This window comes from Trichosurus vulpecula, chromosome 8, assembly GCF_011100635.1.
Source record: "Trichosurus vulpecula isolate mTriVul1 chromosome 8, mTriVul1.pri, whole genome shotgun sequence".
NCBI classification, from domain to species: domain Eukaryota; kingdom Metazoa; phylum Chordata; class Mammalia; order Diprotodontia; family Phalangeridae; genus Trichosurus; species Trichosurus vulpecula.
In genome coordinates, this window is record NC_050580.1 from 231,005,457 (window position 1) to 231,019,558 (window position 14,102).

Genomic DNA, 14,102 nt, shown 5'->3' on the forward strand with positions numbered 1-14,102 from the left:
GGAATGAGATTGGTCATTATGATTCCCCAGCATTCAGTTTCATAGTCCTCTTTTCATTTACACTGTTGTAATCACTGAGTTTATTGTTCCCTTGGTTCTGTTTACTTTGCTCTGCATCATTTTACTCAGTCCTTTTTGTTTCTCTGACTTATACCCAATTGCCATTTCTTTTGGTGCAATAACATTCCATTACATCCATACATTGTAATTTGTTTAGACATTCCCCCAAAGCAATGAATGCTAATTTTGTTTTCAATTCCTTATTTCTACAAAAAATGCTGCTGTTAATATTGTGGTATTGTAATAAGATTCTGGCACATGGCCTGATGACTTAAGATGGCATCCCCCACGGGAGAGAAGACAGGCAGGGGGTGTGTTGGAGCCAGCTCAGACTGGGAGCCTATCATCAAATTTTCAGTGTGAGCATTTATAACTTGCACATTGGTTGCATATCAAGGCTTGATTTATTGTTTTGTTGATTGTTCAGACTTGACAGTGATGGAGAAAATGTTAACAATGCAGATCAAACCTGAAAGAGTATTGTATGGGCATTGGCTCTCCTGCCTCCCAGCTGGTTGTTAAACATTTACCTGCACAACCCCGGTTGAGCCTTCCCCCTCACCCCACCCACACCTTTCAGCTATATAGTTCCAACAAATGAGCTTGGGGTTTTGTTTGATCTTTTCAGTTTGAATTTCAGGAAGTGAGGTCCCCAATCCAGGAGCCTGAACTATGGGGATCTCAGAGCCTAGGATTCCAAACCAGATGTTGTAGCCAGCCCAGTAGGGATGCTCCAAGAAGCCCAGGTCCCTGAAAGCTAGCCTGGGTAGGGGGTGGCTTTTAATATAAATTTAGTGAGATTAATGCTGTGTAGAAACTGAATTAAACTGTGAGCCTAATCGCCCTCCCTTCTCTTGGGGCTGAGGAGGTATAGGGGGGTTATGGGAATTATGCTCTCAAGCGTTAGGGAAAGTGTTTGTATGTTTGTTCCTGCTATGTCTTTGAAATTAATATTCCTTTGTAAAACATAATCTGATGTTTTGTTGAAATTAAAGAATTGGAGTGCTACTGAGTCCCTAAAATTCAGGGAACACAGTCAATGGATGTTCTAGCCTATAGGTTCCCAAAGTGTGCAGTATCACCAATTGGGGAGCACTGGAACAATCTAGTAGTGGCCTTGGTTGCACCTGGGGGGCATTGAATAAAAATAAGGTGGCAGAGGAAGCTGTTTCAACAATCTGGCTAACAGCTGTCATGGGGGTGAAAGACCAACACAAGACCAAAACAAGAATGCTGCCAGCACGCTGCAAAAGTCCAGGTTCTTTTAATCTGCTTTACTAAGGAAAGCAACGTTAAGGGGTTGACAAGCTTACTTTAATTCAGCATACAAATATCACTCACTTAGTTCAGGGGAAAAAGCCAGCACCCTGAACTTCAGAACAAATACAAACAAATTACAAACATTGACAGACAGACCTTGTCTGATTCAAATCGCAATACATAGTTACCAGAGTTTAACAAAGTCCAAACGTCCGGGTTTACAAGCTGGAGGGCTCTTAGCTACAGCTGCCTGGAGTCTCCACATCATCGGCGCCACCAAGAGTGAGAGCCCTGCGCAAATAGCTCTTGTCCTCTCTTCTTATACCATTTCAGACATCATCAAACGTCATCTGAATGACCAGAACTTAGGCTCCTATGATTGGCTCTTGAGTTAGCACCTCCCCTTAGTACCCTGGGAGCTTCACACCCACATAGGCTTAGCACCTAATAGGGGTTTGGGCCTGGGGCTTCGCACCTAGTAAGACTCAATGAAATATACTGAATTACTCAAAGGAAACGAAAGCCGAACTCTTCAAGGGCACTTGATTGAACTGAGTGCTAAGAGCCCGTTTTGCTTACCAACACAGAAGCATAATGAAAGAAGATAAGAAAAGTTTGAAAAACCCTTTGTACCTGTTTATCAGTTGTGTAACAGAGTTAAAATCATAGTGATTACATTATTTTCCAAATAAACACACAAAATGCAAGTTTTAACCAACAAGTGGTCAAGTCCACCAGCAGGTCTTAACAAGCAAGCATTGGCAGGCATTGTCCGGAAGTCCAGCATGCATTGGCAGGAAAATGTTCATGTAATCACTTGTCAACAATACAGTACTATATGGTTATATGATATAATACTGCATCATCAAAATTTCAATGCAGGAAAACCCCACAAATTTACAATAAATTATTAAATTATATATTTTTTGAAATGTCACAAATTAAAATAAAAACAACCAAAACATTAAAGGGTTAAAGAAAGTAGATTTCCAGGCGGGTGCTAAGTGATTTTTTTTTTGAAAAGGGGGCAGTAGGCCAAATAAGTTTGAGAACCTCTACTCTAGCCGATAGTAGAGAGGAGAGCCCTCTGCCACCCTCTAATGTACTGGAGAACCTTGGTCCTCATACAGGGGGGTGGGAACAAATCCATGTTACATTATACATGAAATTTCTCTTTGTATCTTTGACCTGCTTAGGATATATACCCAACTATGAAATGTCTAGGTCAAAGGGTACAAATAATTTGGTGACCAAAACCTGCATTTTACAGATGAGGAAACTGGAGCCCAAAGAGAAGTCATTACTATTCCAAGGTCACGTAGCTAAATAGTAAAGTCAGGACTGGAAACCAGTTTCTTGATTAGAAAGTGCTCTCTCTACTAAACAACATAGACATTCAGATAACAGAATGTTAGACCCAGAAGAGGCCTTGGAGTTCATTTAAACTTCCTTTATTTTACAGACAAGGAAACTGAGGCCAGAGAGTTAAAGGAACCCGCTCAACGAGGTCCCAAGGAAGGAGGTATATGAACTGGGATTTAAACCCAGGTTTTTCATCTCTAGATGCAGTGCTCTTTCCAAGTTCTTTCTAGGGATGTGAAAGAAAGTACTTTGAAAAGTACAAAGCACCAAATAAATGTGTTATTGTTGTAACCCATAGCCTAGAAGCCCAAAGCTCTGTGTTTACACAGACTGGGTTTGATCTTAAAGGATAATGCCAAAAATATTATTCTCTTTGGTTTGTTCTTCCTTCACTTAAACTTGATGGGGTGGGGAACCTGCAGGCTCGAGGTCACATGTGGCCTTCTAGGTCCTTGGTGCGGCCTTTTGACTGAGTTCAGAACAAATCTTTTTATTAAGGGTATTTGTTATGTGAAGTTTGGCTGCAAATTCCCCACTCCTGATAAGAGTTTACTCTAGGAAAACCTCCAAATATAATCTTATCTAGCTCTTCCCAAATATGGGTATATGGCTCCTCCCCTATCCTGTACGAAAGGCCAAGGTCTCCTACAGCATCCTGGGCCATCTCCAGTTGTCTTGATCTATCTGGTCACTGGACCCAGATGGCTCTGGAGGAGAAAGTGAGGCCGGTGACTTTGCACAGCCCTCCCTTACTCAAACCCAATTCAATTGCAAGTCATAGCATCATTTTCCTAATAATAATAATTTCCTCTTCCTTCGAGAATGAAGGACAAACCACAAACACAATTCTGTACAAGCACTCAAGGTAACAGTATGTTTATCAGGTATAGAACAGCTTTTATTCTGCCCCACAGAAAATACAAAAAAATGCAAAGACTTCATGGGAGCCCCTAAAGAAATACAGAAAATACATAAAGGAGTCCCACTTGCCCATAATCATTCAACATTATTCTTTGGTGATATTTCACTTGCTCCAAGATCCTAAATTCCTCTACTGTACAACTTTACCATTTGGAATTCCACCAGAAGGGAAGATAGACAATCAACCCTTTTTCTTATCAAACTCACTCTTTCTAAATAACATACTTTTATAAGGGAGTGCAAAGTTGGGATACCTTGTCCTTCCATATCAGGGCCCTTGTCACAGCTCCTTTCAGCACCAGAAGCCATATTCTTGATGATCTTTTCTTGCCAGAAGAGGAACTTCTCAGGAAGCTCCCCTTCTTTCAATAGATGGCATGATCCCTAAACTTCGGCAGTTGGGATTGCTCACAAAGCAGCCCCCCCCCCCAGCTAACATTGCCCAAAGAATCTCCCTTCTCTGGCCAAAAGTCTAGGTTTTGGCATCATGCTGGTAATGATGTCCTTTTTTTCTGGTTAGAATCCGTAAGTAGATTTCATGACTCAAACTTGGGGATGCTAGAAAAGTAACCCTTAGGAATACCCAAACTTAGACAAATGGCTCCCATGGCTGCCATGTGGTTTTGAGGTTATGCCCCTATTTCTCTATGGCTGGGATCAAGAACTCAGTATTGTTCAGGAATTTTCCTGTCATGCTACAGGGGTAAGTACATCTGGCTTTGTTATGTACCTTCCCCAGGAAATCTGCTCTGTCTTGAACAGAGAATCTGTGAGGCTGAGTGAAAATTGTAGGACTTTGAGGTTCAGAAACTTTCCTCTTGGTCCATATCTACTCAAGCTTACAGCTCATCATATGCTTCTCTGACAAGACAAATATTAATGGCTCCTAGATTTACATGCATGTGTGTTTGGGGGGTAAGGTAGGGAGAAGAGACATCTTACTTCTCCAAAGATCTAGGTCTGTTCTTAGCTCTGCTGCTCTCTCAGAAAGAGACAGAAAAGAATGACCAATAAGGGCCTGTTAGTGCCCTTTTATGGGACAGCCCAAAGAGATGACTCCTATTATGAGTTCATTCTGAAATAGAAGGAACCAATCAGATCAGACAGCATTGGTGAAGCCCATTCTCTAGAAGGTATCAAAGACATGTAGTTTCAAATAAAGGCTCACCCTCCCTGCTCCCAGCAAACTGGAATCTAGTCCATGGGAATATGGCCATGATAGTGAGGGGACTCAAAACCATGCCATTTGAAGATTAGTTGAAGGAGCTGGGGTAGATTAGTCTGGAGAAGAAAGCTTAGGAGACATATGGAAGCTGCCTCCAAGTATTTGAAGGAAGAGGGATCAGACTTGTGCTTGGCACTAAAGGGTGAGATTGGGAGCAATAGGTGGATGTTTCAAAAAAGCAGATTTTTTTAAACTCAATACAAGAAAAAAGAAAAAGCTTTTCTAAAAAATTAAAGCTGTCCAATAATCGTAATGTGTGGCCTTGAAAAATGGTGAACTCCAGTGCTATACCAATAAAACTACTAAAAAATTATTTTATAGAGGTAGAAAAATAACAAAATTCACCTAGAGGAACAAAAGATTAAGAATATCAAAGGAATTAATGAAAAAATGCAAAGGAAGGTGGCCTGGCCATAGCAGATCTAAAACTATGTTATAAGTTGGCAATCATCAAAACCATTTGGTACTGGCTAAGAAATAGAGTGGTAGATCAGAGGAATAGATTAGGTACACAAGACACAGTGGTCAATGACTATAAGTAATCTACTCTTTGATAAACCCAAAGACTCCAGCTTCTGGGATAAGAACTCACTATTTGACAAAAACTGCTGGGAAAACTAGAAAATAGTATGGCAGAAACTAGGCATAGACCAATATCTTACACGGCATGCCAAGATAAGGTCAAAATGGGAACATGATTTAGATATAAAGGGTGATACCAAAAGCAAATTATGAGAGCAGGGAATAGTTTACTTGTCAGATCTATGGAAAAGGGAAGAATTTATGACCAACTGAGATAGAAAACATTTTGAAATGCAAAATGGATAATTTTGATTAGATTAGATTAAAAAGGTTTTGCACAAAGCCAATGCAACCAAGATTAGAAGGAAAGCAGAAAGCTGGGAAACAATTTTTACTTCCAGCGTCTTTGATAAAGGCCTCATTTCTAAAATATATAGAGAACTGAGTCAAATTTCTAAGAATATAAGTCATTCCCCAACTGATAAATGGTCACAATACGAACAGGTAGTTTTCAGATGAAGAAATTAAAACTATCTATATAGTCATATGAAAAATGCTGTAAATCACTATTGATTAGAGAAATACAAACTAAAACAACTCTGAGGTACCACCTCACACCTATCAGATTGGCTAATATGACACAAAAGGAAAATGATAAATGTTGGGGAATATGTGGGAAAATTGGAACACTAATGCATTGTTGGTGGAGTTGTAAATGAATCCAACCATTCTGGAGAGCAATTTGGAACTATGCCCAAAGGGCTATAAAAATGTGCATACCCTTTGACCCAGTGATACCATTCCAGGGTCTGTATCACAGAGATCATAAAAATGGGAAAAGGACCCACATGTACAAAAATATTGATAGCAGCTCTTTTTGTGGTGGCCAAGAATTGGAAGTTGAGGGGATACCCATCAATTAGGGAATGGCTGAACATGTAATGGAATACTATTGTGCTATAAGAAATGATAAGCAGGCAAATTTCAGAAAAACATGGAAAGACTTATGTGAACTGATGCTGAGTGAAGTGAGCAGAACCAGAACGTTGTACACGGTAGCAGCAACATTGTGTGATGATCAACTTTGGTCGACTTGGCTCTTCTCAGCAATACAATGATCTAAGACAATTCCAAAAGACTCATGATGCTATCTACATCCAGAGAAAGAATTATGGAGTCTGAATGCAGATCAAAGCATAATATTTTCACTTTTTTTCTTTCTCATGTTTTTCCCCTTTTGTTCTGATTTTTCTTTCACAACATGACTAATGTGGAAATGTTTAATATAACATGTATAACGTATATTAAGTTGCTTGCTGTCTTGGGGAGGGAGGAAAAGGGGGAGAGAAGGAGAAAAAAATTTGGAATTCAAAATCTTATAAAAGTAAATGTTGAAAACTATCTTTACATGTAATTGGAAAAAATAAAATACTATTGAATGGAAAAAAAGAAAATAAAAATTGTGAACACCCTTTCATTGAGGGTGTTAAGGTATAAATTGAACAACCACCTCCACTGGAGCTATGGAGTTGGCTGGAGTTTGGATGGAGTTTATGATGCCATTTATATTTTGGATATGAGTTGGCTTTGAGATTCTGCGCTACAACCATGGTGGACCTCAACTACATAGACTTCCATGCAGAAGGGAAAAGGAGAGAGACCTCCCACTACAGGCTTCAGATCAGGGCTTTACCGTTTCCATAGTGACGGGTCATAGAGTCTGGAGGACTGTGGGGACAGATATTACCTCTGGCGTCGCAGGTAAGGGAGCAAATGGACGCTCTGCTTCCTTTCCTCTATGACTAGAGTTTCAAGTATCTGATTGGCTCGTAGGAGGACGAAGCATGAGGGGGGGGGGGGGTCCCCCAGGGGGGCGTTGCGGGTGAGGACCGGAAGCATACCCTGATCGCTCCGGAAGTAGAAGTCTGCGTCAGTCCTTTTGCGGCAGCGTATATTCTTGCCTCCTGCTCTCTGTTCTTCGTTGGAGTTGTCACCCCCTCAAGATGCCGGGCGCCGCTGACAAAGGGACAGAGTTGTCTGAGCGGATCGAGAGTTTCATAGAGGCGCTGAAGCGGGGCGCGGGCCAGCGCAGCTCGGAGGACATGGCCCGGGAGACGGTGGGGCTGCTCCGTCGGATCGTGGCCCACGGCCGCTGGAGCAACGCTGGTGAGGAGGGCGGCGGTAGAGGCCGGGGCGGCCTCGGGGGTCTGGGAGAGGATGCAAGCCCCAACACCTCTGCGCTCATGCTCTCCCTTCCCTGCTGCAGGGGAGCTGATGGAGCTCATCCGGAAGGAGGGCCGGCGGATGACGGCCGCGCAGCCCTCAGAGACCACCGTGGGCAACATGGTCCGGAGGGTGCTCAAGATCATCCGCGAGGAGTACGGCAGGTCAGCCAGTGCCCCCAAGGCCGAGCCACCTCCTCCCCCATCCCCCGCCCCGTGGCCTCCTCTGTCCCGCAGTAAACAGTAATTTAGCACCCACTGTTTACCAGGCGCTGTGCTATGCGCTGGTCATACAAAGAAAAGTAAAAAAGACAGCGCCCGCTCCCAGGGAGCTTACCGTCCAATGGGACAGACAATATGCAAACAGCTATGCACAACCGTGATAAACTGTAGATAATCCCAGGTGGAATACATTAGAATCGAAGGAGAAAGGGTGGCATATTAGTGTTGGCAGGTGTGAGTGGCGTAAAGAGAATCAGTCCAGAAAGTGCCAAGGAATGTGTTGCTCCCCTTCCCTTGGCAGCCCTCTCCCCCCAATATTGTTTCTTTTGGAGTGGTGGAAAGAGCCCCTGAATACGGCTGGACTCCAGTCTTGGGTCAGCCACTTCAGTAGCAACATCAGTACCTTGGGAAGCCACTTTGTTTCTCTGGGCCTTCCCTTCCTGCGATACTAGGAAGAAGTGGGCCGTGCTCTTGTGACAGAGGATTTGGGTTTGAGGCCGAACTCTCCTACCAGCTTCCTGTGTGATCTTGGCTAAGTCACTTTTAATGCCTGGGCTTTGATTTCTTCATCTTTTAGTTATAAGGATTTTGGACTAGATTCTCTTGAGGGTCCCTTCCAACTCTTATAATATTTGATACTTACTGCCCCTTTGAAGATCATTTCTCTTTACCCATCCCTCTGATGATGAGTCTTATATCCTCAGACTCCATGGACGAAGTGATGAGAGTGATCAGCAGGAGTCCTTACACAAGCTCTTGACAGCTGGAGGCCTGAATGAAGATTTTAGTCTTCACTATGCCCAACTCCAAGCCAATATCATTGAGGTTATTAATGAGCTGTTGATAGAGCTGGGTAAGTGTGTGGCTGGTCCCTGCCTAATAAGTATGTCTGCTCAGATAAGGGGAAAATCTTTATGGTTGTCTAGCAACATGGATAGAAAGTAATATAGTCTGTGATTCTTCCTAAACTCTTTTCCTGTGTTTTTTTGCTAGGAAGTAAGGATTGAGACACATGGCAGGTTTGGTCACTGCTTGTGTATTTTGCTTTGCAGACAAATAACAAACTTATTCTAGACTTCAGGACCCTGAGCTGTGCCAGCAGAGAGAGACTCAGTAAATAAATTAAACTCACATCAATAATAAAAAGATAAATTCACAATATGAGACTGTGCTTTGAATTCATATATGAGAAAAAAATACTCAAAACCATGGTTGGTAGGCCGTTCATCTTGTAGTAGCTATGTGGTACAGTGGATGGAGTACTGGACTTAGAGTTGAAAAGACCTGAGTTTGAATACTGCCTCATATTTACTAGCTCTGTGACCCTGGGCAAATCAGTTAACTTCTCACAGTCAAAGCTAGGAAGTTTTTTTTATTTATAATTTTATACACACACACACACACACGTATATATGATATACACATATATAATTATATAGTACATTGTAAAATAAAAAACTATTTATAAAACAGTGATGATTATAGCACTACCTCACAGAATTGTGATAAAGATCAAATAAAAGAATATTTGTAAAGCACTTTGTAAACCTTAGAGCACTATATAAATGTTATCTGTGACTATTGTTGTTACTGTGTTGTTGTTCACTGAAGTTGGTCCCTGGAGATTTGCAAAAGTTCATAGAGAAACAACAGTGCTCCTTAGTGTCTCAGTTTTGTGTGCTTTTGTTTTTAGTGTTTCCTACCCACTTGTTTTTTTCCTTGGGGTCTCTTTCTGGCATGCAGTGTTACTGACTTGTAGCTTCTTTTGGAAAGAGAACCTTTTAATGAAAATTTCACTTTCCCCTTCTCCAGCAATTTTAGGTTTGACAGATTGAAAATTTTCTTGATTAAATAGTCACTGTCTTCAGAACCAATTGCCCCAAAGGGAGCTAGTATATTTCGCAGCGGCCACAGTGACATGGTCTTGAAATAGCAATGGGTTTTTGTAGAGGATAGCAAAGGGGCAAAGTGGCTGCACTTTTGACATTAGGAGTAAAAATTTGGCTTTTGTAACATTTAAGCTCTAGTTTCCTTGTAATATATGCTGGTGGGATGTTGTGCCAAGGGCGCAAATCTTTATTCCCAACTTGGTGTCTCATTTTCCTGTAAATTGACTGTGTTTGCAGAAGGGACAACTGAGAACATAGCAATGCAGGCTCTGGAGCACATTCACTCCAATGAGGTGATCATGACCATTGGATACTCCCGAACCGTTGAAGACTTCCTTAAAGTGGCTGCCCAGAAGCGGAAATTTCATGTTATTGTGGCAGAGTGTGCTCCTTTCTGCCAGGTACTGAAGGAGCTATGGAAAAATGAGAAAGATGGGAGGAGGTAGTAAAGGAAGGGATGGTTGGATCCATTCTGACTGATTTGGTAAGCAAGGGGTAATGATGACTTGGGGGGGAAAATGTCTGATATGATGAAAAAAATCCAGATAGCTATGTAGTGAGATGTTAGTGGAATTAACTAAAAGCTAATATGTCTTGCACTTGCACCTGCATTTAAAGAGGGAGTATCCTCACCAGAAGCGAAATCACATAACTGGCCAAAAATTGTGTGATAGTTGGTTTGAGAAAGTGGTAGTGAACTGCAGAACTTAGGACATAAGAGTTGAGACAGCATGATGTCGTCAAAAGAGCACTGGCCTTGGAATCAGAGGATCTGGATTCAAACACCAGCTCTGTCCCTTACTATCAGTGAGACCTTGGAGAAGTCATCATCTCCCTAGCCCTATGTTTCTTCATACGAAGAATGGAGTGGCTGGAATTAATAGTGGCAAAGGTTCCTTTTGGCTCTAAATCAGTAGTGTATGATGGAACCTTAGAAGTGACTGGTACTTGGACTGACCTCAGTGCCTAGGAACATAAAGGATATTTTTCAGACTCCAAGAAGGAATTGCGAGCTGGCACCAACGTGACCAGCTGTACCTAATGGCTCCATCTAATAGAAGGTCTAGTTTTATGGTCTCTCTAATTAGTGCTAAGGATTAGTTGCTGTGCTTGCTAGTTTCCCATCTGCTGTCAGAGTTCTTCCTCAGTGTTACCAGAACTTAATGCCAAGAACTTCTACTGTAGCAGAAACAGATCAACCCAAATTACATTTGAAAGCTCACTCTTTTATCTCCTGCAGGGCTCATCAGTTTCTGCCTCTTATTTCAGGGCCATAAGATGGCAGTAAATCTGGCCAAGGAGGATATTGAAACAACTGTCATGACTGATGCTGCTATTTTTGCTGTTATGTCAAGAGTCAACAAAGTGAGTATATTTGGAGTTATTAGAAACGAACGAAGATAGCATAGAGATATTGGCTGTTAACGTAAGAAAGATTTCTTTGCTATGGGTTCCTAAAGTGTTCATTCTTCCTCATGATGTCTCTGGGAAAAAGGAAAGTTCTTGATATTATTTGAAGACATAAGTTGAGACTTGATCCAGTTACATAATTCCTTTCCCCTTGTCCCTATATTCATTCCCATTCTCCATGCCTCTGCTTAGACTCTGAGATATTTGGGAGAGCAGTGAAAGGACTATAGGGCTGAGGGTGGAACAAATAACATGTATGTCTGGGAAGAAGGGATGATGTGCTGTGTTTGGAGTTTCACTGAGAACTTGGCAGGTGAGATTGATGACGAAGTAAATAAAATTGCAGGTTTGGTCTTTTACATCTGTCTAAGGCCCTTTTTGTTACTAGCCTAGGAATTTTCTTACACTTTCAGTTCAGAATCTCTTCAGCTTGATCTGGTAGAGAGTAGATTAGAGTGACCCTCCAGCAAACTTATTGTAGTGAAAGGAATCCACAGCCTGCTGTCATGAGACTAAAACTTGTCTATTGTTAAGACATCACAAGAGTTGAAGAGACCTTTGCCTCATTCCCCACCCATTTTCCTGTCAAAACCAGAACATGAAACAGGCAGTTGAGAAAAGGGGATCTAATTTACTCTTAGTTACAGGACCCGACTTCTTTTTCTCTTGTCTGTTTGTGTGTAGAGGACCCCAAGGCTTTGAGTCTAAATTAGCTTTTGTTCTCAGTGGCCTCCGGTTAGACTTTTTTTCTGAACTGTCCCCTTGTCCCTCCAACCTCCCCCCCACCGTACCCTACCTGCCTGTTTCCTAAGTAGCTCTTCATGCTCTTTTCATTCCAAAGGTGATCATTGGCACAAAGACCATCCTAGCCAATGGTGCCCTGAGAGCAGTAGCAGGAACACACACCCTGGCCCTCGCAGCTAAGCACCACTCCACTCCACTCATTGTTTGTGCACCCATGTTTAAGCTTTCACCACAGGTAAGGGCTGTTCTCTTCCTCTGGCCCTAGTGGTAGGGCTGATTCCTGATGCATGCCCACAAGAGAATCATTTTCTTTATGTTATTTCTTTTTCTATCTTTTTTTCTCTAGTTTCCCAATGAAGAAGATTCATTCCACAAGTTTGTAGCTCCTGAAGAAGTCTTACCATTCACAGAGGGTACATTTTGTTTTTTAAAGCTGGTTTGTAGGATTAGATGGGACTGGGTTGCAATTCAGATTGAGGGTTCCTGTCATAGAGGAATAGTAATGGACTGCCCCGTCACTGCCTTCAGTGATAACCAGGAGAAAGGAAACAGAAGAATTCTTTATTCTGGTGGCTGTGACTCTTACCCCATTTATGGCATTTGGGTACTATATTATGGCTTTAAAATAATTCAATTTATTTGAGGCTAATTGAGCTTTTAGCTGACATAATGGAAGGTAAAGATGGCTAGATCTGAGCTTGCAAGTGGACCATGAAACTTTAGTGTTAACAGACCTATGGAAAAGATAACCATGTTAAAAGTTACAGGAAGTGCAGTAAAGAGCTTTATGTCTCTTTAAAGCTCAGTTCTAGTCCTTGTGGGGGTTATTTTGATGATATTATTGACACGGGGAGTAGCTTTGAATCATTCTCCTTATGAAACTCTCTACCTAGTGCTTGTGGGCCCCCTTTCTGTTTTTCTCAGAGCTGAGCCCCTTAATTCATTGAGTAAGGACTTACCAACCTCCCCAGAAACAATTAGTGCTGATTTGAACAGCTCTTGGTGCAGAACACAGGAGTTGGTACTATAGCCCCATCATTTAGGCTTAAACACTGCACGCTCTTCTTTTTGTTGTGTTTAAAAACAATAACTCTTCCTAACTGCTGTTGCTTGAGGCCTAGACAATATTTCTTATTTTTAATAAATTTTGAGTTCCAAATTCTCTCCCTTCCTCCTGCTCCTCCCCCACCCACAGAGAAGGCAAGCAATATGATTAACTGTACATGTGAAATCATTGCAAATAGATTTCCATATTAGCCGTATCGTACCCCCCCAAAAGGAAAGAAAAATAAGGAAAGTGAGAAAACTATACTTCAATTTGCCCTCCAAGTTCATCGGTTCTGTCTCTGGAGGTGGATAGGATTTTTCATCATGAGGCCTTTGACATTTTCTTGGATCATTGTATTGATCAGAGTAGCTAAGCTAGACAATATTTCTTACATTTATTCTTGTTGTCTTTCAGGGGACATTTTGGAGAAGGTCAGTGTTCATTGCCCTGTGTTTGACTATGTCCCACCAGAGCTTATCACCCTCTTTATCTCCAACATTGGTGGGAATGCGCCCTCCTATATTTACCGCCTCATGAGTGAGCTCTACCATCCTGATGATCATATACTCTAAAGTCGGGAGATGATGGCATACAGGTAGATGTTTGTATAACACTGAATGGAGATGTGCCTAAAAAACTAATGAGAGACACCCTACTTCTGACTTGGGAACGGGTGGATTCAAGTTCCCTCCAAAGAAGACTTGAACTCTGGATAGGAACTCCTGTCTCTGCAGCCATACATATACGTGGGCAAAATTCCAGGATCTCTTCTTTGGATCTTAATGGAACAACAGTGCTTGACTTGTTGATTTGGAAGCCTCCTGCTGATCTGGCCGCATCTCTGTGGGTTATGAAAAGTTCTGATTCAGTGATGTGTTATGGGTCACATGGAATTCTTTGCTGAGGTAGACACCTTTGCTCAGAGATTTCTACACCTTCTCCCGGGATATGCTAATAAAAGCTACTTTATGACTGATGTCTACAATTCTGCTGTGATTAAACCGCTTGAACAGCAGCAGCATGGCCCACTTAATATGTTTGCAAAGCAGTGTGCCTGTAGGAGGGTTGTAATTAGAGGTAAACTCTGAACCCTAGCATTACAAAAGAAAGTGTTTAATTTCCTTTAGAGTTCAGCAGAAAATTTTATCAGAAATGTTTTAGTGGCTTAAGGAAACTTAAGAGACAAAAGCAGCCTCCTGGTGCTAATAGCTTTTTTG

General features: G+C 41.8%; 1 protein-coding gene across 2 annotated transcripts; it reads left to right on the top strand.

Moving 5' to 3' along the window:
- Positions 1–7,285: 7,285 nt before the first annotated feature.
- Positions 7,286–13,859, top strand: EIF2B2 (eukaryotic translation initiation factor 2B subunit beta). 2 transcript variants are annotated; one of them, XM_036736441.1, is made up of 8 exons: positions 7,286–7,516; positions 7,617–7,737; positions 8,499–8,647; positions 9,921–10,084; positions 10,953–11,048; positions 11,935–12,072; positions 12,184–12,250; positions 13,300–13,859. In XM_036736441.1, the coding sequence occupies exons 1-8, from the start codon at positions 7,354–7,356 to the stop codon at positions 13,455–13,457; spliced, it is 1,056 nt and encodes a 351-aa protein (XP_036592336.1). In that variant the 5' UTR covers positions 7,286–7,353; the 3' UTR covers positions 13,458–13,859. The 2 variants fall into 2 exon arrangements, with proteins under 2 accessions (XP_036592336.1, XP_036592338.1); XM_036736443.1 differs by lacking the exon at positions 11,935–12,072 and having other exon boundaries at positions 7,287–7,516.
- Positions 13,860–14,102: the final 243 nt, after the last annotated feature.

What these genes read in the sequence shown, in the direction of transcription:
- EIF2B2 (XM_036736441.1), top strand. Translation starts at nt 7,354, where the DNA reads ATGCCGGGCGCCGCTGACAAAGGGACAGAGTTGTCTGAGCGGATCGAG. An exon ending in ATCCGCGAGGAGTACGGCAG is followed by an intron (nt 7,738 to 8,498) that starts GTCAGCCAGTGC and finishes TTATATCCTCAG; the next exon opens with ACTCCATGGACGAAGTGATG. An exon ending in TTATGTCAAGAGTCAACAAA is followed by an intron (nt 11,049 to 11,934) that starts GTGAGTATATTT and finishes TTCATTCCAAAG; the next exon opens with GTGATCATTGGCACAAAGAC.